Below are 27,025 nucleotides of genomic sequence, written 5' to 3' on the forward strand. Positions count from 1 at the left end.
AGAGAGCGCGAGGGAGAGAGCGCGAGGGAGAGAGCGCGAGGGAGAGAGCGCGAGGGAGAGAGCGCGAGGGAGAGAGCGCGAGGGAGAGAGCGCGAGGGAGAGAGCGCGAGGGAGAGAGCGCGAGGGAGAGAGCGCGAGGGAGAGAGCGAGAGGGAGAGAGCGAGAGGGAGAGAGCGAGAGGGAGAGAGCGAGAGGGAGAGAGCGAGAGGGAGAGAGGGAGAGAGAGGGGGAGAGAGAGGGGGAGAGAGAGGGTGAGAGAGAGGGTGAGAGAGAGGGTGAGAGAGAGGGGGAGATAGAGGAAGGGAGAGAGAGAGGGAGAGAGAGAGAGACGGAGAGAGAGGGTGAGAGAGAGGGGGAGAGAGAGGGGGAGAGAGAGGGGGAGAGAGAGGGGGAGAGGGTGGGGGAGAGAGTGGGGGAGAGGGATGGGGAGAGAGTGGGGGAGAGGGATGGGGAGAGAGTGGGGGAGAGAGAGGGGGAGAGAGAGGGGGAGAGAGTGGGGGAGAGCTGCGCGGTGGAACATCGAGTTGAAGGAATGCCGGGTGAGAGGCGAGAGCGCAGAAGGGAGACAGCGATAGTGGGACAAACCTGGGCAGAGGGTGAAGGGGCACGAATCCAGCGCCCACCCCACCCTCCCCGCTCCTCAAGCCTGTGACCCTCCCTCCTTGGTCCTGTTGTGGGGGAGGTGGGGGGGGGGGGGTTTAAACCTGGGCCCCGGGCCTCGACGCCACTCCACCATCCCCCCCACCCCTACCCCCCTGCTGTCCGCCCCACCCCCCCCCCCAAACCGCTGTCCGCCCCTCCCCCACACCGCTCCTTTATTGCACACGAGTGTCAGCCACGGCTCCGCGTGGACCGGCCGCAGCCTTCACGGTCACCGCTGCCCCCGGCCCCCTCCCCCGCCCGGTCAGGTCTGGTGTTTCCTGCCCGGCCTCTGGGAGCCCAGGCCGGCGGCGGACGAGGGGGGCCGGCCTCTCCTCTTTGGGGGGGTGGCAGGGGGTCTCCCCCTGGGGCGTCTCTGCTGCTGCTGCTGCTGCCCTCCCCCCGGGGACCGGGGCTTGGGGGGGCGGCCCCTCTTGGGCTGGGGGTTGGGGGGCCTGCCTCGCCTGGCGGGGGAGGGGGAGGGGGAGGGGAGGGGGGCCGCCCTCTTGACTTTGGGGGGCCTGCCTCGGGTGGGGGCCGGGGGGTGAGGAGGGGGAGGGGGAGGGGGAGGGGGAGGTGGGGGAGGGGGTGCGGGAGGGGGAGGGGAGCGGGCGGAGGAGGGAGGCCGACCTTTCCTCTTGACGGCGGGGGGCGGGGGAGGGGGGGCGGGCGAGCCGCCCCGCGAGGAGCGGGTGTTGGCAGCCGGGCTGGTGGCGGCAATGGCGGCCGCCGCAGTCAGGCTGCGGAGCACGCGGTCTGGGGTGGCCGGAGGCGATGGGGAGGGGGAGGGGGAGGAGGGGGAGGGGGGGTCCCGAGCGCCGGGGGTCTGCCCCCCGGAAGGCCGGCCTCTCCGCCGCCCGGACGGCCCCTCCGGCACAGCCGGCGAGCTGGGGACGGCCCGCAGGCCCCGGGGCTTGTACCGCCGGCGCTCCAGGGGCGGCACCAGGTCGCCGGGCCTCTGCCGCGTCGACCTGGGGAGCGGGACCCCCCGCGAGGCCGGGGACTCGGCCGCCGGCTCCGGCCGCCGCTCCTCCCCGGGCGGGGGGGAGGGGGAGCTGCCGCCGCCGTCGCCGGCGCCGCCAACCGGCCGGGGGGAACGCGGCCTCCTCCTGGCCCGGTCCTGAGGCCGGGGTGCCGGGCTGTCGGTGCTCGCCTCCGGGCTCCGGCTGGGGGGCTCCGCCGGCCGCGGCCTCTTGGCCAGGGGCTGCTGGCCCTCGGTGGATCTCTCCGTGCCAGGATCAGGATCGGGATTGGACTCGCCGGCCGGCTCCCGGCGCCTGGGGCCCTGCCGGCCGTTGAGCGGAGGCGGAGTCGACGGTAACGGTAACGGTGGAGGAGGGGGGGACGCCGGGCCTTGGCGCTCGCCGGTCTTGCCGGCCTCCCGTCCGGCCGCCGGCCGCCGGGCCCGCTTGGCGGGCTGCCGCCGCTCCACGATGACGTTGATGCGGCCCGGGACCTTGCGCAGCACCGTGGCCGTCATCTGGGGGTCGCCGCCGGCGGCCCCGTCCCGCTCGCACAGCAGGTCCTGGTCGGCCGTCCGCCGCCGTTTCTTCTCCCGGCCGCCGCCGGCCGGCTGGGGCTCGGGGGCCGGGGACGCCGGCTCCTGGTCGGGGGCCGGCCGCTTCTGCTCCGGCCTCCTCCTCGCCGGGGGCGACGCCAGCTCCTGGCGGGCGGCTTCCTCCGCGCACGGCGCCGGCGGCCGATCGGCAGGCTCGAGCGTCTGGGGCGGGGGCTCAGCGCTCTCCGGCGGCTCCTCCGTGCTGGGCGCCGGCCGGCCGGCGGATCCACTCGGCGAAGGCGGCTCTCGGTCCCCGGCGCCCGGCGGCAAGGAAGGAGAGTTCTCCCCCCGCTCTTCGCCGGACTCCGCGCCGACCCCTGACCCCGCCTCGATTGCTTCGCCGGCATCCGGGCTCCGGGACGAAACGTCGGCGCCGACGGCCTCCGGCGCTCCTGGCGTCACCGGCTCGCCAGCTCCCTCCAGCTCCCCGGCCGCCGGGCTCCCAGCAGGGCCGGGATCGTCCCGCTGCACCTCCTCCACCTCCTCCTCCAGCCGTTCGCACGGGTCAATCACGGCCCCCTCCCTCGGCCTTCCCTCTCCTGTCTCCGCTGCATCCGGTGACCCCGGGGCGGCCTCCTCCTCCGGCCTCCCGCCGCCTGTCTCTGCGGAGACCGCCGCCGGCGGCGCGGGCTCCTCCACCTCCTCCTCCTCCGCCCGTCCAGCTTCCGAGCCAGCCGAGTCCAGGCCGTTGGGGGACAGTCCGTCAGCCTCGGGGGGCCGCAGGGTCTCGCTCCCGGCGGGGAGGCTGCCAGCCTCGGGGGCCCCGCCCGCTCCTCCCGCCGCCTCTCCCGGCTCCGGCTTGCCAACCGGGGGACAGGACTCGCTGGCGCCACCGGGTGGCGTGACTTGGGGCGTCAGGGGGGTCTCGTCGAGGGCTCCTTCGCCCCCGTTCGCCACCGGCTCCGGCGGCCGGGGCTCCACTCCCCCGGCCTCGGACACTGGCGGCGGCGGCGATGGAGGGGGTGGTGTCGGCGGGGGCTCAGGCTCCGTCTCCGTGTCGCGGTGGTCGGCGGCGTCGTGGCCGGCGCCGCCCCGGTGCTGGGCGGGCAGCTCGCCGGGGGCCGCCGGCGCCGGCTCATCCTCGAAGAGCTCGTCGGGGAGCTCGGTGCTGATGTGGATCTGCAGGTCCCGCGAGGGGGCCGCCTCGTAGCGCAGGAGCTGGCCGGGCGCCTCCTTGGGGGGGAGGGGCTGCGGGGGCGGGGTCGGGGGCGTCGGCGTCGTCGCCGGAAGCTCGAGGGCTCCACCCGCCGTCACCACCGCCGCCGGCTTCTCCGTCTCCCGGGCGCTCAGCCGCGCCCCCCGCAGCCGCTCACTCATCCGGGTGCTGGGCCGCTCGCCCTGGGGCTTGGCCGGGGGTCGGGCCTTCTTCTGTCGCCTGATGTGCAGCTCCTCGTTCAGCCTCCGCTCGTCATCCTCCGTCCACTTCCACACCTCGTCCTTGGCCTGGTCCAGGTCCTTCCGAGCTGCCTCCACCTGCTCCTGTGGTTTGGGGAGGGGTGGGGGGGGGGGGGGGGGGGGGGGGGGGGGGGGGGTGGACGGACGGACGACAAAACAGACAGAAAACACGCTCAGTATCGACGGAGGGCCTCGCGCCCGCTGTGCCTGGCACGTCTCAACGCACGACAGGACACACACAACACCAAACGAAGCACGTCCCGTGACTACACGGCCCTGCACGACCTCCGACCTGGAGGCAGCGGGGGGAAGGGGGGGTGGGGGGTGATCGCGGCGGTGGTAATTTCATTTGGCGAGTGATCCTGAGCGGCTGCCACCCCATGCCCCAGCCTCGTTCAAATCCCGCCAGGGCACCCGGTGGAATTCGAAGCCAATTCCATTAAAAATCCGTTACGGTGATAGAGAGTTTCGGTAAAAACCCCATCTGGTTCGCCAACGTCCTGGGAGCGGGAAGCGGGGGCGGGGGGGGGGGAGGGTGTAGGAGGAGGAAACCTGCCGCCCTTACCCGGGTCTGGCCCGCGTGCAGTTCTGGGCCACCAGAGCCTCGTGGTCGGCTCTTTAAGCGCCCCTCTGAAATGGCCCCAGCGAGCCACTCGGTTCAAGGGGGCAATTAAGGACGGGCGACAAATCCCGGGCCTCGTCAATGACACCCGCATCTTAAGAAAGAATGAGCAGGGGGCAAGGGGGGAGTAAATTTGGAGTGTGGTCGCACAGAAGTTACGGAAGCCCAACTCCCAACAGGCCTGGGAAGGCCAGGCTCTCTCCAGATACTACCTCAGGGGCACCACCAGGGCACAGAGGAGGCCGCGCATGTGGGAGTGACGTGCAAACAAACAAAGGAAAGTAGCACAGGCAGACTCGGCCAAGTCAACACTGACGCCGGAGTGCCACACGCTGCCCCCAGCGCGCCGCCCCCCCCGCCCCCACCACCACGCACACCCACCACCGCCCCCGGAAATGCGGGGCTGACCCTCCCAGCTGGCACGCCACACCAGCCTGAGACAAGGCGGCCAGCGGCAGAGATCAGAGGGGGGGGGTCGGGGTTGGGGGGACTGAAAATCCGCCAGGGCAAGTCTCGTACCTCTGCCTGCTTCAGCTCCTCTTTGCTGACAGCCTCGAGGGAAGCCTCCAGGTAGTTCATGGCGTAGCGTTCAATCGGAGTTAGCTGCAAGACAATGAGAGGGACACGTCACTGAAACAGAGCCCAGAGGAGAAAGTACGCGCGCGGGGGGGAGGGAGCGAAGGCGGGGGGGGAAGGGGAGGGAACGAAGGCGGGGGGGGGGGGGGGGGGAGGGAGCGAAGGCGGGGGGGGGGGGGGAGGGAGCGAAGGCAGGGGGGGGGCGGAGAGCAAAGGTGGGGGGGAGAGAGCTAAGTGGGGGGAGGGGGAGAGTGAAGGTGGGGTGGGGGAAAGCGATGCCCACATCCTTGTTAAAAGCTGCCAGTGTGTAAGGTGCCCCGCAGCCAACTTGCGCACAGCAAGCTCCCACAACAGCAGCAGCAGCCGCCACATGACATTGATTATGTTTTACCGGTGCTGTTCAGAGTGGGGGGGGGGGGGGGGTGGGTAGGTAAACGCTGCTCACACCTCCCCCCACCCCCCTCCCCAGGGCACCCGGTTTACGGTCTGCGAGAACTTGCGGCTCACCAACTGGCTGCTCTTTTCTCTCAGGGTGTGCGTGTAGAACCGGGCAAACAAGAGCAAACAGCCCCGGGGAGGGAGGGAGGGGGAACCCGATCGCCACTGGACAGTAAGACAGCGCGGGCAAGGCAAAGAGCCTTAAACTGCCTCAGCGTCCAGTTATCGGCGATGACCGACGGGGGGGGAGGTGTTTCACTTTCGGTCAGTCACGCTGTTCCAGAGGGTCACTGATAAATCCACGTGGGGGATTCAGGGGGGAGCTGCTTTACCCAGAGACTGTGTGGGGGGGGGCGCTGTGCGTGCGGGGAGAATGTGGAACGCCCTATCACAGGGGAGTGGATGAGGTGAATGGTATTAACGTATTTAAAGGGAGAGCAGGATAAACACAGTTGGGGGGGGAAATAGAAAGATGCATTTAGGGGAGGGGGCAGAGAGAGGGGGCACCATCACAGGCTGGTTATAGCTTCAGAGGCCATTCAGGCCGTTTGTGGATGTGCTAGCCCTCTGAAGGTGCAATATACCTATTTCCCCCTCCACCGCTTTCACCCCATGAACCCTGCACATCCTCCCTTTCCCAATAACAATCCCATTCCCTCTCGAACCACTCGATTGACTCTCTCCCTCCCCCACACTCTCAGGCAGCGCTTTCCAGATCCTAACCCCTCAATTGACCCTCCCTCCCCCACACTCTCAGACATCGTGTTCCAGACCCTAACCCCTCGATTGACCCTCCGTCCCCCACACTCTCAGACATCGTGTTCCAGATCCTAACCCCTCGATTGACCCTCCCTCCCCCACACTCTCAGGCAGCGCGTTCCAGATTCTAACCCATCGCCACGTGAAAAAGTCTCTCCTCATGTCTCCATCGTTCCTTTTACCCATCTCCTTCAACCTGTGTCCCTCTGCTTCTCCATCCTCCCCCCAATGGCAAGTTTCTCCCGATCTGCTCTGTCCCAGACCCCTCGTGGTTTTGAACACCTCGATCCAATCTCCTCTCGACCTTCTCTTCTCCAAAGAGAACAGTCCCAACTTCTCTGAACTATCCACGGAGCTGAAGTTCCTCGTCCCTGGAGCCGTTCTCGTGAACCTTTCCTACCCTCTGTCCGAAGCCCTCCCAGCCTTTCCGAAGTGCAGCGCCCGGAACTGGACGCAACACTCTAGCTGAGGAGCACCTAGCGTTCTAGCAAGGTTCACGGCAACTTTTGTGAAGGATTCAAGTCAAAAAGGACTCGTCAGGGCAAAAAGGAAGGTCGGGGGGGTGGGGGGGGTTGTGGGGCAGAGGGCGCGGGGGGGGGGAGGTGGGCAGAGGGCGGGAGAACTTAAGTGACAACGATGCGACGGAACAAGAGGCAGAGGGGGAAAGGGAGGGGCAAAGGTTGCCATCAAGAAACGAAGCATCGGTTCAGAGCGCGTGTTAATGGAAGAATAATGAAAGGCAAGCACTTGAAAATAAGATACAGACTGGCACTTGGGGGTGGGGGAATCAAAACGGAGGACGGAACTCGTGCTCTGAAGTTGTTGAACTCAAGGCTGAGTCCAGGAGGCTGTGGAGTGCCTAAAACCGCGAGAGGAGGTGCTGTTTCTCTCGGCTGCGTTCAGCTTCACTGCAGCAGACCGAGGACAGAGATGTGAGAAACTCTGACCCGTTGTTTCCTACCTACCGCTTCACCCTCGTCCGCATTAAATCCCACCCGCCCGTTGCACCCCGACCTGTCCCCGCCCGCCTGAAGCCCCACACTATCCTCCCGACCCTCCCTAACGCGGGCGATCGTGCTGAACGAGGCGTTAAGGAGCGCCCACCCCATCTCCAGGCCGGTTGAAGAGCCACGGGTGGGAGGCGGCGATTAGGGGCACCGCTTATTAGTTGAGAAGCCGGGGCACTCTAACCCGAAGGGGGGGTTGGGGGTCTCGTCCAGGATATGCAAACAGAGCGGAAGCGGGGTGGGGGGGAGAGACACACTCCGCGACCAAACCAGCCGTCGAAAAGAGGGAGATGGGAACTCCGACTTGATGCGAAAGGGTCGATTCCCATCGGGTAGGATCTGACAAAAGGTCTGTTTTTGTGGTGGGGGGGGGAACGATTTGGGTGGAGAGTGAGGTGGAGGGGACACACACACACACACATGCGCTAGGGATTCGGGAGTAAAGGTTGCAGCCACGCACGTGCACACAGAGAGATTCCCCCGTCGCCCCCCCCCCCCACCCTGTTACCTGCTCGACCAGGGCAGCGATCTCCTGCTCAGCCTTGGACAGCTCCTCCTCCTCCTCCCGGGTTGAGCTGTCCTCCCCATCGAGCGGGATGTTCTCGTTGAACTCGGCCAGCTCGGCCACCTGCTCGGCCTTGGCCTGCGAGGCCGCCTGGATGTCCTCCTCGTCCTCGGCCCTGCAGAGCGCCTGGGTGGGGGGGGGGGGGTGGTTGGTGATAAAGTTGTTACAGGGGGTGGAAAGTTAAGACGTGTCGACAAGATACCACCGTGCCGCCCCACCTTCACCCAGCCCCCACCCGCACCCGCACCACCGCGCCGGCTGCATCTTGCTGGAGATGTGACCCCACTTCCTGTCCGGCCGCGGAGATGTCGGGAGGTGGGGAACAGGACAGTCCCCCCCCACCACCCCCCGACAGCAACGCGGCCAGGTTGATCTGCGGACTGCCTGGTCAAGGGCAGCCAGCGGCTGAGGTAGTGGGGGAGACGCTGGAGCCTCTGGTGAGCAAGGCAGTCGGGCTGGGCTGGGCTGTCAGCCAGGGTCATCTAGACGCCGATCGCGGCTCGGGCAGGGCAGACAGACGGACACTCACCTGCTCAAGGATCTGCGTCTGCTTGGCCGACATGGAGTCCTCCTCCTCGGGCTGCGGGGGGGGAGGCGGCAGCGTCAGGGGCTCTGGTTCCTTCTTCGGCTCTTCCGTCGGGAGGTCGAAGAGCTCGCGGATCGTCTGCTGTTTGGGGGGCGGGGGTTAAAACAGGCAACTTAGTCGAGGCACGACTCCAGGGCCGCAGGTTCTGCCGCAAAAAGGCCCCACAGGCTCAACAATATATTATACAGACAAGATGGTGACAGAGTTCAACCCCTGCCCAGCTGACCCCGCGACCCGCCCACCCAGCCCAACCCACGACACCCCCCGCGTGACCCCGCAATGCCCCCTCTGCCTGGCCGACCCCGCAACCTCTCCTGCCCGGCCGACACCCCCACTTGGCCGGGCCGACCGCATGACCCCACACCCCCCCCCGGCTGGCAACCCCCGCCCGGCTGAGAACTTGACCCCCCCGCCCCGGCCGACAGCCCCCTGGCGACCCTGTGACTCCCCCTCCCCACCGACACCACCCCCCCGCGACCCTGTGACCCCCTACTCCCGGCTGACCCCGCAACCCTCCCTCCCCCCGCCCGACCAGCCGTGAGTTTTTGGACAAACTGATGATGCTGCTCGGGGGTTGGTTACGGTGAGGCCCACCAGAGGCGAGGCCAGGGCCAGGCCCTGCCCGTCGAGCAGTCAGCACGAGAGGGGTTTCAGCACGGCGGCACCACCACCCCAGGGTGCGCGGTTATCCCCCCACCCCGCCCCCACCACCACCCCCCCCCATCGGAAACGACGATGGGCAACTACCAGGCCTCAGCCCCTCATCTATACAGCTCTCCCTCCGAGTGACGACGAGCACCCCCACCCCCACCCACACCCCCTGGAGCTCTCCGTACCTCTTTGAAGAAGGCGGTGGTGAAATGGCCTCCCTCGATGGCCAGGTCTCCGAGCATGCGCTTCTGGTTGGCCTTTTTCAGAATGTTCTCTTCGACTGTCCGGTCGCTGATCAACCTGAGATGGGGAGGGGGGCGGTGGGGCGGAGAGAAACAGAATATGAGAGGCCTGAGAGTTTGCAAGCACCAAGCCAAGGAAAACACACCCTGAGGCGGGACAGTGCATTGCTGCGCCCATCCCACTGTATCTCGGGGTGGGGGAAGGGGGGCAGAGCTCAGAGAGAGAGGGGCAGAGAGGGGGCGCGCGTGGGAGACAGGGAGGGAGGGAGGAGGAGAGAGAGGGCGCACACGTGGGAGAGAGCTCTGCAGGTCCCACTATCGGCACATTCCTAACCACACACCCTTAGCCCTGCCCACGTCGAGTCTCCGCCTCACTCGGGGACCCGCCCCACCTGCCCTCACCTCCCCTCCACCTCTCCCCGGTCAGGTTGGTCCATCCCATCCCCAACCCCCAACCCTGACCACCCAGTGTCCACACCCCCCCACCCCAACGCCTTCGGGCGCCTCTGGCTCGCCACAGTCACCCTCCCTCTCGAGGGCAACACCGCCCTCCGTACCCCACCACACCACCACCCCCCCCTCCCCTCCGCATCCTCGAGGGTCTCCACCCTGCCGAGTGAATTGAGTCTGTACTCCCCGGAGTGTCAAAGAACGAGGGACGATCTCAGCGAGTCCTACACGACTCTGAAGGGGCTTGAGAGGGTGGACACAGAGGTGGATTTTAGCCCCCACGCACCCCCCCCCCAAACACCCCACCCATCACATCACGCTCAGGGGTCTGGACACACCCCGACCCTACCCCCAGCCCTCCCGGCCGCCGAGTGCCACTCACCTGTAGATGTGCACGTCTCTGGTCTGCCCAATGCGGTGACAGCGGTCCTGGGCCTGGGCGTCCATGGTGGGGTTCCAGTCGCTGTCGTAGAAGAGGACGGTGTCTGCCCCCGTCAGATTGACACCCACGCCGCCGCTGCGGGTCGACAGGATGAAGCAGAAGATGCGTTTGTCGGCGTTGAAGCGGTCCATCAGGATCTGCGAGGTGGAGGAGGTACAGCACACGGCGAGTCAGAGAGGCGGCACTGGCATTTCTCGAGCTCCCCTCTCAGCTTCACAGCCAGGGGAGCGCTTACTGCCGGAGCTCACTCACCGTGGCGGCCAATGTGCGCACAGCAAGAGCCCGCACGCAATAACGCGGTCAGTGGCCACCGAGGCCGGCCAGTTTGCTGTGATCCGATGGCGGAACGGGTTCAAGGGGTTTCTCGGCCCCCTCCCTGTTCCTAGTGCCCATCAGTGAAGCTCAACTCCCCCAGTACTGACCCTCCGACAGTGCGGCGCTCCCTCAGCGCTGACCCTCCGACAGTGCGGCGCTCCCTCAGCGCTGACCCTCCGACAGTGCGGCGCTCCCTCAGCGCTGACCCTCCGACAGTGCGGCGCTCCCTCAGCGCTGACCCTCCGACAGTGCGGCGCTCCCTCAGCGCTGACCCTCCGACAGTGCGGCTCTCCCTCAGCGCTGACCCTCCGACAGTGCGGCTCTCCCTCAGCGCTGACCCTCCGACAGTGCGGCTCTCCCTCAGCGCTGACCCTCCGACAGTGCGGCACTCCCTCAGCGCTGACCCTCCGACAGTGCGGCTCTCCCTCAGCGCTGACCCTCCGACAGTGCGGCTCTCCCTCAGCGCTGACCCTCCGACAGTGCGGCTCTCCCTCAGCGCTGACCCTCCGACAGTGCGGCTCTCCCTCAGCGCTGACCCTCCGACAGTGCGGCTCTCCCTCAGCGCTGACCCTCCGACAGTGCGGCTCTCCCTCAGCGCTGACCCTCCGACAGTGCGGCTCTCCCTCAGCGCTGACCCTCCGACAGTGCGGCTCTCCCTCAGCGCTGACCCTCCGACAGTGCGGCTCTCCCTCAGCGCTGACCCTCCGACAGTGCGGCTCTCCCTCAGCGCTGACCCAAGATTATGGCTCCGGGTCCCCGGTCGGGGACATGGACTGAGCCGGGCACGACGGATCACACAGGCCGCAATTCTGCCAATCAGGCACTGCTGGCTTTGCCAACCAGGTCACTGAGTGCCAGGGCACGCGCCGCAGCACGGCCAGACTGCTTGCGCCGACGAAGCGGGGCGCGGGCCGAGGGTGCTAACCTGCCGCTGTTCAACCTTGGTGCTGCCATCCAGGCGAAGGTAGATGTGGCCATGGAAGTTGAGGAACTGCTCCAGAATGTCCAGCATCCGCGTCATCTGCGTGAACAGCAACACCCGATGCCCACCCACCTTCAGCCTCCGGAGCAGGACATCCAGGACCTGTAACTTGCCTGTATTGGGGTGGTCGTTGGGGGGGGGGGGGGGGGGGGGGGGGGGGGGGGGGGGGGGGGGGGGGAGGTGAAGGATCACAAAAAGAGAGAGGGGGGGGGCGGGGAGAGAGGGAAAGAGGGAGTGATGTGGGTTTACATGGGGTGTGACAGTGTATAAGGACCCAGTGAACACAAATTAAACACCACCACCCATCCCCCCCACCCCACTCCTCCTCCCACTATCGCCCCCTCGGCACTGGCGCTCAAGCAGGGTTCAAACTTACCACCTCAGGGGTCTGTCAAATTTACCCCCTCAACGCGAATGCCACACCGCCCGGCCGTACAGTCCTGCAACCTCCTCGTACGGCTCAACACTGCTTCCTCTTCATTCTTGGGCTGAGGGCGTCGCTGGCTGGGCCCAGCATTTATTGCCCGTCCCTAATTGCCCCCTTGAGAAGGTGGCGGGTGAGCCGCTGCAGTCCCCGTGTGGTGTAGGTACACCCACGTCGCTGTTAGGGAGGGAGTTCCAGGATTTTGTCCCTGTGGTGTAGGTACACCCACGTCGCTGTTAGGGAGGGAGTTCCAGGATTTTGTCCTGTGTGGTGTAGGTACACCCACGTCGCTGTTAGGGAGGGAGTTCCAGGATTTTGTCCCGTGTGGTGTAGGTACATCCACGGCGCTGTTAGGGAGGGAGTTCCAGGATTTTGTCCCGTGTGGTGTAGGTACACCCACGGTGCTGTTAGGGAGGGAGTTCCAGGATTTTGTCCCGTGTGGTGTAGATACACCCACGGCGCTATTAGGGAGGGAGTTCCAGGATTTTGTCCCGTGTGGTGTAGGTACATCCACGGTGCTGTTAGGGAGGGAATTCCAGGATTTTGTCCATGTGGTGTAGGTACACCCATGTCGCTGTTAGGGAGGGAGTTCCAGGATTTTGTCCATGTGGTGTAGGTACACCCACAGCGCTGTTAGGGAGGGAGCTCCAGGATTTTGTCCGTGTGGTGTAGGTACACCCACAGCGCTGTTAGGGAGGGAGCTCCAGGATTTTGTCCGTGTGGTGTAGGTACATCCACGGCGCTGTTAGGGAGGGAGTTCCAGGATTTTGTCCCGTGTGGTGTAGGTACACCCACGGTGCTGTTAGGGAGGGAGTTCCAGGATTTTGTCCCGTGTGGTGTAGATACACCCACGGCGCTGTTAGGGAGGGAGTTCCAGGATTTTGTCCCGTGTGGTGTAGGTACACCCACGGCGCTGTTAGGGAGGGAATTCCAGGATTTTGTCCATGTGGTGTAGGTACACCCATGTCGCTGTTAGGGAGGGAGTTCCAGGATTTTGTCCGTGTGGTGTAGGTACACCCACGGCGCTGTTAGGGAGGGAGTTCCCAGGATTTGACACCAGCGACCGTGAGGGAACGGCCGATACAGTTCCAAGTCGGGATGGTGAGGGGCTCGGAGGGGAACTTCCAGGTGGTGGTGTTCCCCATGTGTCTGCTGCCCTTGTCCTTCTAGATAGTAGAGGTGGTGGGTTTGGGCGGCGCTGTCGAAGGAGCCTTGGTGAGTTGCTGCAGTGCATCTTGTAGGTGGTACACACACTGCAGCCACTGTGCGTCGGTGGTGGAGGGCGTGAATGTTTGTGGATGGGGGGCCGATCAAGCGGGGCTGCTTTGTCCTGGATGCAGAGCGCAGTTCCATTCAAGATGGGAGACGGGGCGATGGGAACGAAGAGGAGACTTTAACAAACCCCCTTGTTAGCAGCACTTCAGCTGAGCACCTACACACAGACAACGCCACCCTCCGCCAAACAGCCCGAGATCAACCCCGCCCCCCCATGGCCCACTCACCGCAATCGTACTGTATGAGCCGGAGGTCCGGAAACTGGGTCCTCATGTTGCAGATGGTTCGGTGTAGGCGAGCAGTCCTGGGGGAGAGCTCACGGTGAAGGGCGGCTGCAAGCAAGGCTTGCTGGTGCAGGTAGGAGGGGTGAGGGTGGGAGACATGTATCTGGATAGCTGGGGCCTCCACAGGAGGTATAACAAAAATAAATCTGTCAACGAGAGAGAGAGAGACGGAGAGAGAGAATGTGTGAGAGAGAGCACGCAGGGGTTGTGAACCAGCATTACCATAAGCAAAAGACTCAGCTTACACACAGAGTAAATCTCCCTCTACACTGTCCACATCAAACACTCCGAGGACAGGTACAGCACGGGGTTAGATACAGAGTAAATCTCCCTCTACACTGTCCCCATCAAACACTCCCAGGACAGGTACAGCACGGGGTTAGATACAGAGTAAATCTCCCTCTACACTGTCCCCATCAAACGTCCCAGGACAGGTACAGCACGGGGTTAGATACAGAGTAAATCTCCCTCTACACTGTCCCCATCAAACACTCCCAGGACAGGTACAGCACGGGGTTAGATACAGAGTAAAGCTCCCTCTACACTGTCCCAATCAAACATTCCCAGGACAGGTACAGCACGGGGTTAGATACAGAGTCAAGCTCCCTCTACAATGTCCCCATCAAACACTCCCAGGACAGGTACAGCACGGGGTTAGATACAGAGTAAAACTCCCTCTACACTGTCCCCATCAAACACTCCCAGGACAGGTACAGCACGGGGTTAGATACAGAGTAAAGCTCCCTCTACACTGTCCCAGTCAAACCCTCCCAGGACAGGTACAGCACGGGGTTAGATACAGAGTAAATCTCCCTCTACACCGTCCCCATCAAACACTCCCAGGACAGGTACAGCACGGGGTTAGATACAGAGTAAAGCTCCCTCTACACCATCCCCATCAAACACTCCCAGGACAGGTACCCACCTGTCAATAATGTCTGCCAGCTCCTCAATCCGCTCCTCCGGGTTGCGCACAGCTCTGTCCAGCGCCCGCGTGGTCCTCCAGTAGGCGTCCGGCCGACAGTCCCCTCGGCCCAGCTGGGCTGCCAGGCAGTGTGTGTAACTCAGCCCCCGCCAGCCGGCGCGCTCGGGGGAGCACTCTGTCACCCTCTCGGCCAAGACGCAGAGCCGCAGCAGCTCGGTGCCGTAGACGGGCGAGGCCGCACACCGCCGCTCGTTGATGGTGACAATCCGATCGAGCCGCTCCTGCCGCTGCCGGCGCCGCTTCTCTTCCAGCGCCTCCTGGAACGGAGACCGAAGGTCAAAGGTGCTGGCCGGAGGAGACGTGAGACATCTGCAGGCTGGGGGGGTTGCCTACTCCAGCCGAGGGGGGGGGCAGCGAGAGAGATGGTGCGGCTGGCTGGGAAGCGCAGTATTCCGCCGCTGACGGGGGGGACAGCGTCGCAGTATTCCGCCGCTGACGGGGGGGGGGGGGGGGACAGCGTCGCAGTATTCCGCCGCTGACGGGGGGGGGGGGGGGGACAGCGTCGCAGTATTCCGCCGCTGACGGGGGGGGGGGGGACAGCGTCGCAGTATTCCGCCGCTGACGGGGGGGGGGGGGACAGCGTCGCAGTATTCTGCCGCTGACGGGGGGGGGGGACAGCGTCGCAGTATTCTGCCGCTGACGGGGGGGGGGGGGACAGCGTCGCAGTATTCTGCCGCTGACGGGGGGGGGGGACAGCGTCGCAGTATTCTGCCGCTGACGGGGGGGGGGGGGACAGCGTCGCAGTATTCCGCCGCTGACGGGGGGGGGGACAGCGTCGCAGTATTCCGCCGCTGACGGGGGGGGGGGCAGCGTCGCAGTATTCCGCCGCTGACGGGGGGGGACAGCGTCGCAGTATTCCGCCGCTGACGGGGGGGACAGCGTCGCAGTATTCCGCCGCTGACGGGGGGGACAGCGTCGCAGTATTCCGCCGCTGACGGGGGGGACAGCGTCGCAGTATTCCGCCGCTGACGGGGGGGGACAGCGTCGCAGTATTCCGCCGCTGACGGGGGGGACAGCGTCGCAGTATTCCGCCGCTGACGGGGGGGACAGCGTCGCAGTATTCCGCCGCTGACGGGGGGACAGCGTCGCAGTATTCCGCCGCTGACGGGGGGGACAGCGTCGCAGTATTCCGCCGCTAACGGGGGGGACAGCGTCGCAGTATTCCGCCGCTAACGGGGGAGACAGCGTCGCAGTATTCCGCCGCTAACGGGGGAGACAGCGTCGCAGTATTCCGCCGCTAACAGGGGGGACAGCATCGCAGTATTCCGCCGCTAACGGGGGGGACAGCGTCGCAGTATTCTGCTGCAAACGGGTTGGTATTTCCATCACAGAGCATCTGCAGCTCGTAGCGCTTGGTGTGGAAGGGCCCTGCCGTTAACAGGTGGTGTCAGCATTGTAGTATGCTGCTGCTAAGGGGGTGGGTGGTGGTGGGGTTGTGCCGGTAATGCTTTGACGGGGGTGGGTGAGGGCCCACGGGGAAGAGGGTGGGTAAGGCCTTGGCATTATAGCATTCTGCTGCTCAGGGGAACGAGACATGTGTCAAGGAATGTAGCTTCTGCCCAGGATGCGTCTGGGGGAAGAGTGGGAGTGTAGTATTCTGCTGCTACAGTGGCGGAGGGGGGTGGCGGGGTGCATATCCCCGGCAGTGCTGCCGTGGGGAGTACCTGTCTGCATTCCAGCTTCCTGCTGCCACAGAACTGGGGGGGAGGGGGGGGGCATTAAGCAGCATTGCCGCGCTCCCCCTGGTACGAGGGTACGCTCGGGGCACGGCAGTACCCTGCCGCTCAGGGAAGGCAGCGTACCTTTTAAGGGGCACACGACACCCCCGACGTCACGGGGATGGTCAAGTTGTGCCCCCCCCCCCATCGACTGCAACGCGCGAGCACCTTCACGCGATGACTGCTGAGGTTCAGGGAGCAACACCGCCCCCCCCTACCCCCCCAACCCCGACCCACAACAAGCAGCTGAGAGGCAATTGAGGTGTGGGGGGGGTAGGGGGGGGGGTATACCAGCGCACCCCGACCGCAGGCTACTTACCAGCTTGAAGGGAGACTTGGCGGGCGGGGCCGGCAGGTGGCGCCTGGGCCTCAGGGCCGCCGGTGAGGTAGACGAGGTGAGCGGCTCCGCCGGGGGGGCTGCAGGGGGCCGGGCCATCACCGGGCGTAGTGTCGGCAACTCCGCGTCCTCCTTCTCCGAGAGGGTGGGTCCGGCCACCACCAGGCGGGTCACGGCGGGGGCAGCTGGGGGAGGGAGGGAGAGGTTACAGCACGTTCGCAAACTCTCAGTACCGTTCTGACTTCTGCGGGGAGGCTGGGAGGAGCTGGGTTTGCTCCCCCTGGGGGAGAAGGTTAAGGGGAGGGTGGTTTGGCGGGGGGGGGCGGTGGAATTGAATCGAGGCGTTCCCAAATCGGCCGGAAGAGAGTTGGATCGACTAAACCGAGGGAGGCTGTTTCCAGCAGCAGGAGGGTCAGGAAAGCAGAGGGGGCACCGATCAAAGGTGATTGGGATAAGAACCAGGATTGGGGGGTGGGGGGGCAGAGGGGAATGAGCAAGGGCTTGTTTTAAAAAGCCATTGAGCTTTTTACATATTTATTCACGAAGATGTGGGCGTCGCTGGCTGGGCCCAGTATTTATTGCCCGTCCCCTAATTGCCCCCTTGAAGAGGTGGTGGGTGAGCCGCCTTCTTGAGCCGCTGCGGTCCCCGTGTGGTGTAGGTACACCCACGGCGCTGTTAGGGAGGGAGTTCCCAGGATTTTGTCCCCGTGCGGTGTAGGTACACCCACGGCGCTGTTAGGGAGGGAGTTCCAGGATTTTGTCCCCGTGTGGTGTAGGTACACCCACGGCGCTGTTAGGGAGGGAGTTCCAGGATTTTGTCCCCGTGTGGTGTAGGTACACCCACGGCGCTGTTAGGGAGGGAGTTCCCAGGATTCGGACCCAGCGACAGTGAAGGAACGGCCGATATATTTCCAAGTCGGGATGGGTGAGGGGCTCGGAGGGGAACTTCCAGGTGCTGGTGTTCCCCATGTGTCTGCTGCACTTGTCCTTCCAGATGGTAGTGGTCGTGGGTTGGGGCGGCGCTGTTGAAGGAGCCTTGGTGAGTTGCTGCAGTGCATCTTGTAGATGGTACACACACTGCTGCCACTGTGTGTCGGTGGTGGAGGGAGGGAATGTTTGTGGATGGGATACCAATCAAGCGGGGCTGCTTTGTCCTGGATGGTGTCGACCTTGAGTGTTGTGGGAGCTGCACTCACCCAGGCAAGTGGGGAGTGTTCCATCACACTCCTGACTGGTGCCTTGTAGATGGTGGACAGGCTTTGGGGAGTCAGGAGGTGAGTTACTTGCCGCAGGATTCCCAGCCTCTGACCTGCTCTTGTACACCCGGAATTCACTGCCTGAAAGATCGGTGGAATGAGACTCAACAGGAACCGGAAAAGTACTTGAAGGGGAAAATGTTTAGAACTACGAGCACGAGAGAGTGGCACAACTGGACAGCTCTTTCCACATTAACGAAGGACTGAAAAGGGCCAATTTACTGGGCTGCAACATACGAGTCATTTTGATTCTTCGCCTGTATAATTTAATGCTAAGCCTCATGGGCACAATGCCACCCGCCATTCAGCCCATCGAGACTGACTGGTCATCGCCTTCACGCCCATTCCTGTACACACACCACCCAAAAATCTCCCGATCCCAGTCCTGAACGGACTCGGCGACTGAGCGCCCACAGCCCTCTGGCGGAGAGAATTCCAAAGATTCCCCACCCTCCGGATGAAGAAATTTCTCCTCCTCCTCAGTCCAAAACAGCCGGCCCCTTATCCTGGGGCTGATGACCCCGCGTTCTTGATTCTCCAGTCAGGGAGCAGGTTGGGGGGGGTGGCAACCTCAGCGTCTACCCTACCAAACCCTTCAGATCAGTCTTCCCAACGCCAGGGAAGGCAGGCCCAGTCCACTCGATCTCCCCTCCGAGGTCAGTCCCCTCACCCCCCCCCCCCCCAGGAGCCAGTCCGGTGAACGTTTGCTCTTCCTCCAGCTTGTGTCCCCCCCCCCCCCCCCCCCCCCCAACCACCACCACCACCACCACCACCACCACCCAGCCCCCCTTGGGCGAGAGGACCAAACGTGTGCATGGTGCTCAGGGCGTGGTCTCAGAAAGGCCTTGTCCAGTAGGAAGCAAGACTTGCAGACTCTCATACCTCCAGCGCCCTTGCTACACAACGAACACGCCACTTGCTTTCCCAATTGCTTGCTGTACCTGCAAGCTAACTTTGCCATTTCCAAACAAGGACGCGACTCTCCGTGGGAATAATTCATCTACTGCCAACATCTCCCCACCACACAGCTCACCCCTGTGCCACCCCACCTTTTCCCTATAGCCCCGCAAACGTTTCTTTAACGTAACAATCCTCTCGACCTCTTCGACTGACCCTCCCTCCCCCACACTCTCAGGCAGCGCGTTCCAGATCCTAACCCCTCGATTGACCCTCCCTCCCCCACACTCTCAGGCAGCGCGTTCCAGATCCTAACCCCTCGATTGACCCTCCCTCCCCCACACTCTCAGGCAGCGCGTTCCAGATCCTAACCCCTCGATTGACCCTCCCTCCCCCACACTCTCAGGCAGCGCGTTCCAGATCCTAACCCCTCGATTGACCGTCCCTCCCCCACGCTCTCAGTGCATTCCAGATCCTAACCCCTCGCTGCGTGAAAAAGTTTCTCCTCGTGTCTCCATCGCTCCCGTTAACAATCGACTTCAATCTGTGTCCCTCTGCTTCTCGATCCTTCCGCCAACGGGAGCGCTTTTTCCCGGCCCACACTGTCCTAGCCCATGGTCACTCAGGCGCAGGGGTTCTTACTGAGACACTTGCATCCACTAGTAAAACATTTGCCCCCCCACCCCCACAGGCACTCAGATGTCAACAAGACAGGGGCAGTGTAAGCAGTGAAGGCTGGGAGGGAGAGAGACAGAGCGAGACACACGCAGAGGTAGAGGGCGAGAGACAGAGAGAGCGAGAGACAGACAAGGACAGAGAGAGAGAGAGAGCGAGAGACAGACAGGGACAGAGAGAGAGAGAGAGAGAACGAGAGACAGACAGGGACAGAGAGAGAGAGAGAGAGAACGAGAGACAGACAGGGACAGAGAGAGAGAGAGAGAGAGAGCGAGAGACAGACAGGGACAGAGAGAGAGAGAGAGCGAGAGACAGACAGGGACAGAGAGAGAGAGAGAGAGAGAGCGAGAGACAGACAGGGACAGAGAGAGAGAGAGAGAGAGCGAGAGACAGACAGGGACAGAGAGAGAGAGAGTGAGAGAGCGAGAGACAGACAGGGACAGAGAGAGAGAGAGAGAGAGCGAGAGACAGACAGGGACAGAGAGAGAGAGAGAGAGAGAGCGAGAGACAGACAGGGACAGAGAGAGAGAGAGAGAGAGCGAGAGACAGACAGGGACAGAGAGAGAGAGAGAGAGAGAGCGAGAGACAGACAGGGACAGAGAGAGAGAGAGAGAGAGAGCGAGAGACAGACAGGGACAGAGAGAGAGAGAGAGAGAGAGCGAGAGACAGACAGGGACAGAGAGAGAGAGAGAGCGAGAGACAGACAGGGACAGAGAGAGAGAGAGAGAGAGCGAGAGACAGACAGGGACAGAGAGAGAGAGAGAGAGAGCGAGAGACAGACAGGGACAGAGAGAGAGAGAGAGAGAGCGAGAGACAGACAGGGACAGAGAGAGAGAGAGAGAGAGAGCGAGAGACAGACAGGGACAGAGAGAGAGAGAGAGAGAGCGAGAGACAGACAGGGACAGAGAGAGAGAGAGAGAGAGCGAGAGACAGACAGGGACAGAGAGAGAGAGAGAGCGAGAGACAGACAGGGACAGAGAGAGAGAGAGAGCGAGAGACAGACAGGGACAGAGAGAGAGAGAGAGAGAGAGCGAGACAGACAGGGACAGAGAGAGAGAGAGAGAGAGAGCGAGAGACAGACAGGGACAGAGAGAGAGAGAGAGAGAGAGCGAGAGACAGACAGGGACAGAGAGAGAGAGAGAGAGAGAGCGAGAGACAGACAGGGACAGAGAGAGAGAGAGAGAGAGAGCGAGAGACAGACAGGGACAGAGAGAGAGAGAGAGAGAGCGAGAGACAGACAGGGACAGAGAGAGAGAGAGAGAGAGAGAGCGAGAGACAGACAGGGACAGAGAGAGAGAGAGAGAGAGAGAGAGCGAGAGACAGACAGGGACAGAGAGAGAGAGAGAGAGAGAGAGAGCGAGAGACAGACAGGGACAGAGAGAGAGAGAGAGAGAGAGAGAGCGAGAGACAGACAGGGACAGAGAGAGAGAGAGAGAGAGAGCGAGAGACAGACAGGGACAGAGAGAGAGAGAGAGAGAGAGCGAGAGACAGACAGGGACAGAGAGAGAGAGAGAGAGAGAGCGAGAGACAGACAGGGACAGAGAGAGAGAGAGAGAGAGAGAGAGACAGACAGGGACAGAGAGAGAGAGAGAGAGAGCGAGAGACAGACAGGGACAGAGAGAGAGAGAGAGAGAGCGAGAGACAGACAGGGACAGAGAGAGAGAGAGAGAGAGCGAGAGACAGACAGGGACAGAGAGAGAGAGAGAGAGAGAGCGAGAGACAGACAGGGACAGAGAGAGAGAGAGAGAGAGAGCGAGAGACAGACAGGGACAGAGAGAGAGAGAGAGAGAGCGAGAGACAGACAGGGACAGAGACAGAGAGAGAGAGCGAGAGACAGACAGGGACAGAGAGAGAGAGAGAGCGAGAGACAGACAGGGACAGAGAGAGAGAGAGAGCGAGAGACAGACAGGGACAGAGAGAGAGAGAGAGCGAGAGACAGACAGGGACAGAGAGAGAGAGCGAGAGACAGGGACAGAGAGAGAGAGACAGACAGACAGGGACAGAGAGAGAGAGAGAGACAGACAGGGACAGAGAGAGAGAGAGAGACAGACAGGGACAGAGAGAGAGAGAGAGACAGACAGGGACAGAGAGAGAGAGAGAGACAGACAGGGACAGAGAGAGAGAGAGAGACAGACAGGGACAGAGAGAGAGAGCGACAGACAGGGACAGAGAGAGAGAGCGACAGACAGGGACAGAGAGAGAGAGCGACAGACAGGGACAGAGAGAGAGAGCGACAGACAGGGACAGAGAGAGAGAGCGACAGACAGGGACAGAGAGAGAGAGAGAGACAGACAGGGACAGAGAGAGAGAGCGACAGACAGGGACAGAGAGAGAGAGCGACAGACAGGGACAGAGAGAGAGAGAGCGACAGACAGGGACAGAGAGAGAGAGAGCGACAGACAGGGACAGAGAGAGAGAGCGACAGACAGGGACAGAGAGAGAGAGCGACAGACAGGGACAGAGAGAGAGAGCGACAGACAGGGACAGAGAGAGAGAGAGCGACAGACAGGGACAGAGAGAGAGAGCGACAGACAGGGACAGAGAGAGAGAGCGACAGACAGGGACAGAGAGAGAGAGCGACAGACAGGGACAGAGAGAGAGAGCGACAGACAGGGACAGAGAGAGAGAGAGCGACAGACAGGGACAGAGAGAGAGAGCGACAGACAGGGACAGAGAGAGAGAGCGACAGACAGGGACAGAGAGAGAGAGCGACAGACAGGGACAGAGAGAGAGAGAGCGACAGACAGGGACAGAGAGAGAGAGAGCGACAGACAGGGACAGAGAGAGAGAGAGCGACAGACAGGGACAGAGAGAGAGAGCGACAGACAGGGACAGAGAGAGAGAGAGCGACAGACAGGGACAGAGAGAGAGAGAGCGACAGACAGGGACAGAGAGAGAGAGAGCGACAGACAGGGACAGAGAGAGAGAGAGCGACAGACAGGGACAGAGAGAGAGAGAGCGACAGACAGGGACAGAGAGAGAGAGAGCGACAGACAGGGACAGAGAGAGAGAGAGCGACAGACAGGGACAGAGAGAGAGAGAGCGACAGACAGGGACAGAGAGAGAGAGAGAGCGACAGACAGGGACAGAGAGAGAGAGAGAGCGACAGACAGGGACAGAGAGAGAGAGAGAGCGACAGACAGGGACAGAGAGAGAGAGAGAGCGACAGACAGGGACAGAGAGAGAGAGAGCGACAGACAGGGACAGAGAGAGAGAGAGAGCGACAGACAGGGACAGAGAGAGAGAGAGCGACAGACAGGGACAGAGAGAGAGAGAGAGCGACAGACAGGGACAGAGAGAGAGAGAGCGACAGACAGGGACAGAGAGAGAGAGAGCGACAGACAGGGACAGAGAGAGAGAGAGCGACAGACAGGGACAGAGAGAGAGAGAGCGACAGACAGGGACAGAGAGAGAGAGAGCGACAGACAGGGACAGAGAGAGAGAGAGACAGGGACAGAGAGAGAGAGACAAGGACAGAGAGAGAGAGACAAGGACAGAGAGAGAGAGAGACAAGGACAGAGAGAGAGAGAGACAAGGACAGAGAGAGAGAGACAAGGACAGAGAGAGAGAGACAAGGACAGAGAGAGAGAGACAAGGACAGAGAGAGAGAGACAAGGACAGAGAGAGAGAGACAAGGACAGAGAGAGAGAGACAAGGACAGAGAGAGAGAGACAAGGACAGAGAGAGAGAGACAAGGACAGAGAGAGAGAGACAAGGACAGAGAGAGAGAGACAAGGACAGAGAGAGAGAGACAAGGACAGAGAGAGAGAGACAAGGACAGAGAGAGAGAGACAAGGACAGAGAGAGAGAGACAAGGACAGAGAGAGAGAGACAAGGACAGAGAGAGAGAGACAAGGACAGAGAGAGAGAGACAAGGACAGAGAGAGAGAGACAAGGACAGAGAGAGAGAGACAAGGACAGAGAGAGAGAGACAAGGACAGAGAGAGAGAGACAAGGACAGAGAGAGAGAGACAAGGACAGAGAGAGAGAGACAAGGACAGAGAGAGAGAGACAAGGACAGAGAGAGAGAGACAAGGACAGAGAGAGAGAGACAAGGACAGAGAGAGAGAGACAAGGACAGAGAGAGAGAGACAAGGACAGAGAGAGAGACAAGGACAGAGAAAGAGAGACAAGGACAGAGAAAGAGAGACAAGGACAGAGAGAGAGAGACAAGGACAGAGAGAGAGAGACAAGGACAGAGAGAGAGAGACAAGGACAGAGAGAGAGAGACAAGGACAGAGAGAGAGAGACAAGGACAGAGAGAGAGAGACAAGGACAGAGAGAGAGAGACAAGGACAGAGAGAGAGAGACAAGGACAGAGAGAGAGAGACAAGGACAGAGAGAGAGAGACAAGGACAGAGAGAGAGAGACAAGGACAGAGAGAGAGAGACAAGGACACAGAGAGAGAGACAAGGACACAGAGAGAGAGACAAGGACACAGAGAGAGAGACAAGGACACAGAGAGAGAGACAAGGACACAGAGAGAGAGACAAGGACACAGAGAGAGAGACAAGGACACAGAGAGAGAGACAAGGACACAGAGAGAGAGACAAGGACAGAGAGAGAGAGACAAGGACAGAGAGAGAGAGACAAGGACAGAGAGAGAGAGACAAGGACAGAGAGAGAGAGACAAGGACAGAGAGAGAGAGACAAGGACAGAGAGAGAGAGACAAGGACAGAGAGAGAGAGACAAGGACAGAGAGAGAGAGACAAGGACAGAGAGAGAGAGACAAGGACAGAGAGAGAGAGACAAGGACAGAGAGAGAGACAAGGACAGAGAGAGAGACAAGGACAGAGAGAGAGACAAGGACAGAGAGAGAGACAAGGACAGAGAGAGAGACAAGGACAGAGAGAGAGACAAGGACAGAGAGAGAGACAAGGACAGAGAGAGAGACAAGGACAGAGAGAGAGACAAGGACAGAGAGAGAGACAAGGACAGAGAGAGAGACAAGGACAGAGAGAGAGACAAGGACAGAGAGAGAGACAAGGACAGAGAGAGAGACAAGGACAGAGAGAGAGAGAGAGAGACAGAGACAGACAAGGACAGGGGCAGAAAGAGAGACAGACAGAGATCCTTCAGCCTGCCGAGCCCACACTGCCCCTTGCGAGGATGGCAGCCGCGAGCGAGCAGAACGAAAGAGGGGCATAGTTACCTTGCTCGGCGTTGACAGCTGGTGTGTGGACCACCCTCAGCAACGGGCGAGGGACAGGAGGCAGGTGGGCCGAGGCCAGGGTCAGCGCTCCGACGGGCAGCTGGACGCGGGCCGGCGTCACCACGGTGGCCGGGAAGCGGGCGGCCGTGACGGCGATGGGCCGGGGCGAGTGGACAGCTAGCGGGAAGCCCTCCTTCGGCGCCTGGCGGACCACGATCTTCATCACACTGGAGCTGGTGACCACCGAGCCGGGGACTGCGGGGAGGGGGGGGGGGGGGGGAGCGGAGAAAGAAAGGCAATTAGACAGGCAGGCCAAAAAAAAAATCAAATCAAATCCCCACCCCATATTCACCAGATCCCCCGGCAGGTCACCCTCCCTCTTCTGGTGGCAGGTCCTTCCAGCTCGCAGGCAAGATCCCGGCAGCTCCCCCACCACCACCAACCCCACCCTCCCCACTCCCACCCCACCAACATTTCCCCCAAATCCCACCCACCCCAAACCCCCCACCGAATATTTCCACGCCCCACCCGAGCGGGTTTGCGGCGCTGGAGCCGGCAGGCGTATACAGACCTTGCGTGGCGGTGAACGGAACCGTCAGTCCGGGCGAGGCAGCCGCGGCACCGGGGATGGCGGACTGGGCGCCGGCGATCGTCTGCAGCGAGGCCTGGACCCCCATGGCGGGCTGGGCGTTCTGCTGGGCCATGGCCTGGATGAGGGCCAGCTGGGCGGGCTGCCCGATGATGTGGTGCCCGCCGGTGGACACCAGGTGGACCATGTTTCCTGGCACAGACAAGGTTGCGGGGTTGGGGGGGGGGGGGGGGGGGGGGGGGGGGGGGGGGAGGGGGGGGGGAGAAAAGAAGAGAGCGAGTTTCAGCGAACCGGACAGAAAAGAGGTCACAGATATTCACCAACGCGGCAACTGCCAGCCATTCGGACGCGCGTTTGGTAGCACCCAACTTGAGTACTGCCAGGGAAAGTTTTTTTTTGTAACCATCAGGACACTTGGCAAGATGACCCACTGTAAAAAAAGGGTAAAACAACAATTTATACCGGATGTGAAGAGAGTGCTGATTGTTTGGCAAGTGGGCTCTGACTGGCAGAGGCATTGGCCATGGAGAACGCACCAGTTGATGGTGACTGAGTTAACTGCCAAGCAGTTAACTGTCTGGAAACCTAACCCAGGCCGCTCGGCCCCGACAGGTCAAGGCTTTGCCCTGAGGAATGAAGTCAGCGAAGGGCTGTCACCGATTCTGTTTAGATCAAACAGGCGCAATGCAGGTACGTTTTCTTTCTGTCAGTAAAGAACAGGGCCCTGCGTATTGATATATGTTGCTTCCAGTACACACGAACGTGCCACACCGCGAGCCCAACTGACAGTCTTCAATTGGCTCTCAGTGTAATTTAGTACACTAAGGATTATTTACCGAAGGTTGTCTAATCTCAGAATGACAGCTGGCGCTGGACACTGTTTTGAGTATAAATTTTGGTTTCCTCTTATATTGGTATTCGTGCAATGTGTCCTGATGAGTCCAAGGCGAAAAGCTTCGACACGCCTCTTTATTTTATTTTCAAGCAGGAACTTAAATTCCCCAGCAGCCGTGGTGGGCTTTGAACCTGTTCCCCCCCACCCCCCCACCCCCCCAACCCCCAGAGCATTAGCCTGGGCCTCTGGGTTACTAGTGACATTACCACTTCGCCACCGCCACCAGAAGGCATTTGACAAAGTGCCACATGATAGACTTGCCAGCCAAGTGGAAGCCCATGGAACCAAGGAGTGCCAGCTTGGAAACAGGGTAACGAGAAACAGAGTGGTGGTGAGTGGTTGCTTTCCGAACTGGGGAGGAGGGTATACACTGAGGGCTCCCTCAAGGGGTGGCACTGAGACAAGAGTCTCTTTACTAACCATTAATGGCTTACACTTAGGATGCAACAGCAAAGCATTGCGAACTGAGGGGATAGCGATAAGGCTTTGAGGCGGCTGGAACGAGCGGGCATGTGTACAGCTGATGGAAGCATGTTGGTAGGTAGATCACAGAAAATATAAAATGAAGGGTACAGTTCTAACGAGGAGGTGACAGGAGCAGAGAGTGCGCGCATGAGAGAGAGAGCACGCGAGGTGTCCCATGTGCACAAGTTGTGAAAGGTGACTGGCCAGGTTGAGAAACAGGGTACCAATGTACATGGGATGGCAGATTATTTATCTAGAAATGCACAGGTGTAAAGGCAAGCAAGTTTGTGTTAAACCTGTATAAAACAGTGACTCAACCTCCAGGGGGCAAGGGGCGGAGAAGGAAAGAGGTGGGGGGGGGGGGGGGGGGGGGGGGGGGGGGGGGGGGGGGGGAGGGGGGGGTGGAGGGGAGGGCGGTGGAGGGGAGGGCGGTGGAGGGGAGGGCGGTGGAGGGGAGGGCGGTGGAGGGGAGGGCGGTGGAGGGGAGGGCGGTGGAGGGGAGGGCGGTGGAGGGGAGGGCGGTGGAGGGGAGGGCGGTGGAGGGGGAGGGCGGTGGAGGGGAGGGCGGTGGAGGGGAGGGCGGTGGAGGGGAGGGCGGTGGAGGGGAGGGCGGTGGAGGGGAGGGCGGTGGAGGGGAGGGCGGTGGAGGGGAGGGCGGTGGAGGGGAGGGCGGTGGAGGGGAGGGCGGTGGAGGGAGGGCGGTGGAGGGGAGGGCGGTGGAGGGGAGGGCGGTGGAGGGGAGGGCGTGGAGGGGAGGGCGGTGGAGGGGAGGGCGGTGGAGGGGAGGGCGGGTGGAGGGGAGGGCGGTGGAGGGGAGGGCGGTGGAGGGGAGGGCGGTGGAGGGT

General features: G+C 62.1%; 1 protein-coding gene across 1 annotated transcript in view; it reads right to left on the bottom strand.

Moving 5' to 3' along the window:
* Window positions 1–831: 831 nt before the first annotated feature.
* LOC121274785 (helicase SRCAP-like) overlaps window positions 832–27,025 on the bottom strand; it is a 67,404-nt gene continuing 41,210 nt past the window's right edge. The window contains exons 8-21 of the mRNA XM_041182136.1: window positions 26,132–26,235; window positions 24,803–25,012; window positions 24,232–24,486; window positions 16,233–16,435; window positions 14,136–14,452; window positions 13,154–13,356; window positions 11,171–11,340; window positions 9,871–10,067; window positions 8,982–9,096; window positions 8,089–8,226; window positions 7,503–7,685; window positions 4,734–4,817; window positions 1,270–3,676; window positions 832–1,103 (exon numbers count right to left, since the gene is read on the bottom strand). Of these exons, the coding sequence (XP_041038070.1) occupies window positions 832–1,103; window positions 1,270–3,676; window positions 4,734–4,817; window positions 7,503–7,685; window positions 8,089–8,226; window positions 8,982–9,096; window positions 9,871–10,067; window positions 11,171–11,340; window positions 13,154–13,356; window positions 14,136–14,452; window positions 16,233–16,435; window positions 24,232–24,486; window positions 24,803–25,012; window positions 26,132–26,235 (4,858 nt within the window). The remainder of the gene's footprint in view (window positions 1,104–1,269; window positions 3,677–4,733; window positions 4,818–7,502; window positions 7,686–8,088; window positions 8,227–8,981; window positions 9,097–9,870; window positions 10,068–11,170; window positions 11,341–13,153; window positions 13,357–14,135; window positions 14,453–16,232; window positions 16,436–24,231; window positions 24,487–24,802; window positions 25,013–26,131; window positions 26,236–27,025) is intronic.

This window comes from Carcharodon carcharias, assembly GCF_017639515.1.
Source record: "Carcharodon carcharias isolate sCarCar2 chromosome 38 unlocalized genomic scaffold, sCarCar2.pri SUPER_38_unloc_2, whole genome shotgun sequence".
Classification (NCBI taxonomy): domain Eukaryota; kingdom Metazoa; phylum Chordata; class Chondrichthyes; order Lamniformes; family Lamnidae; genus Carcharodon; species Carcharodon carcharias.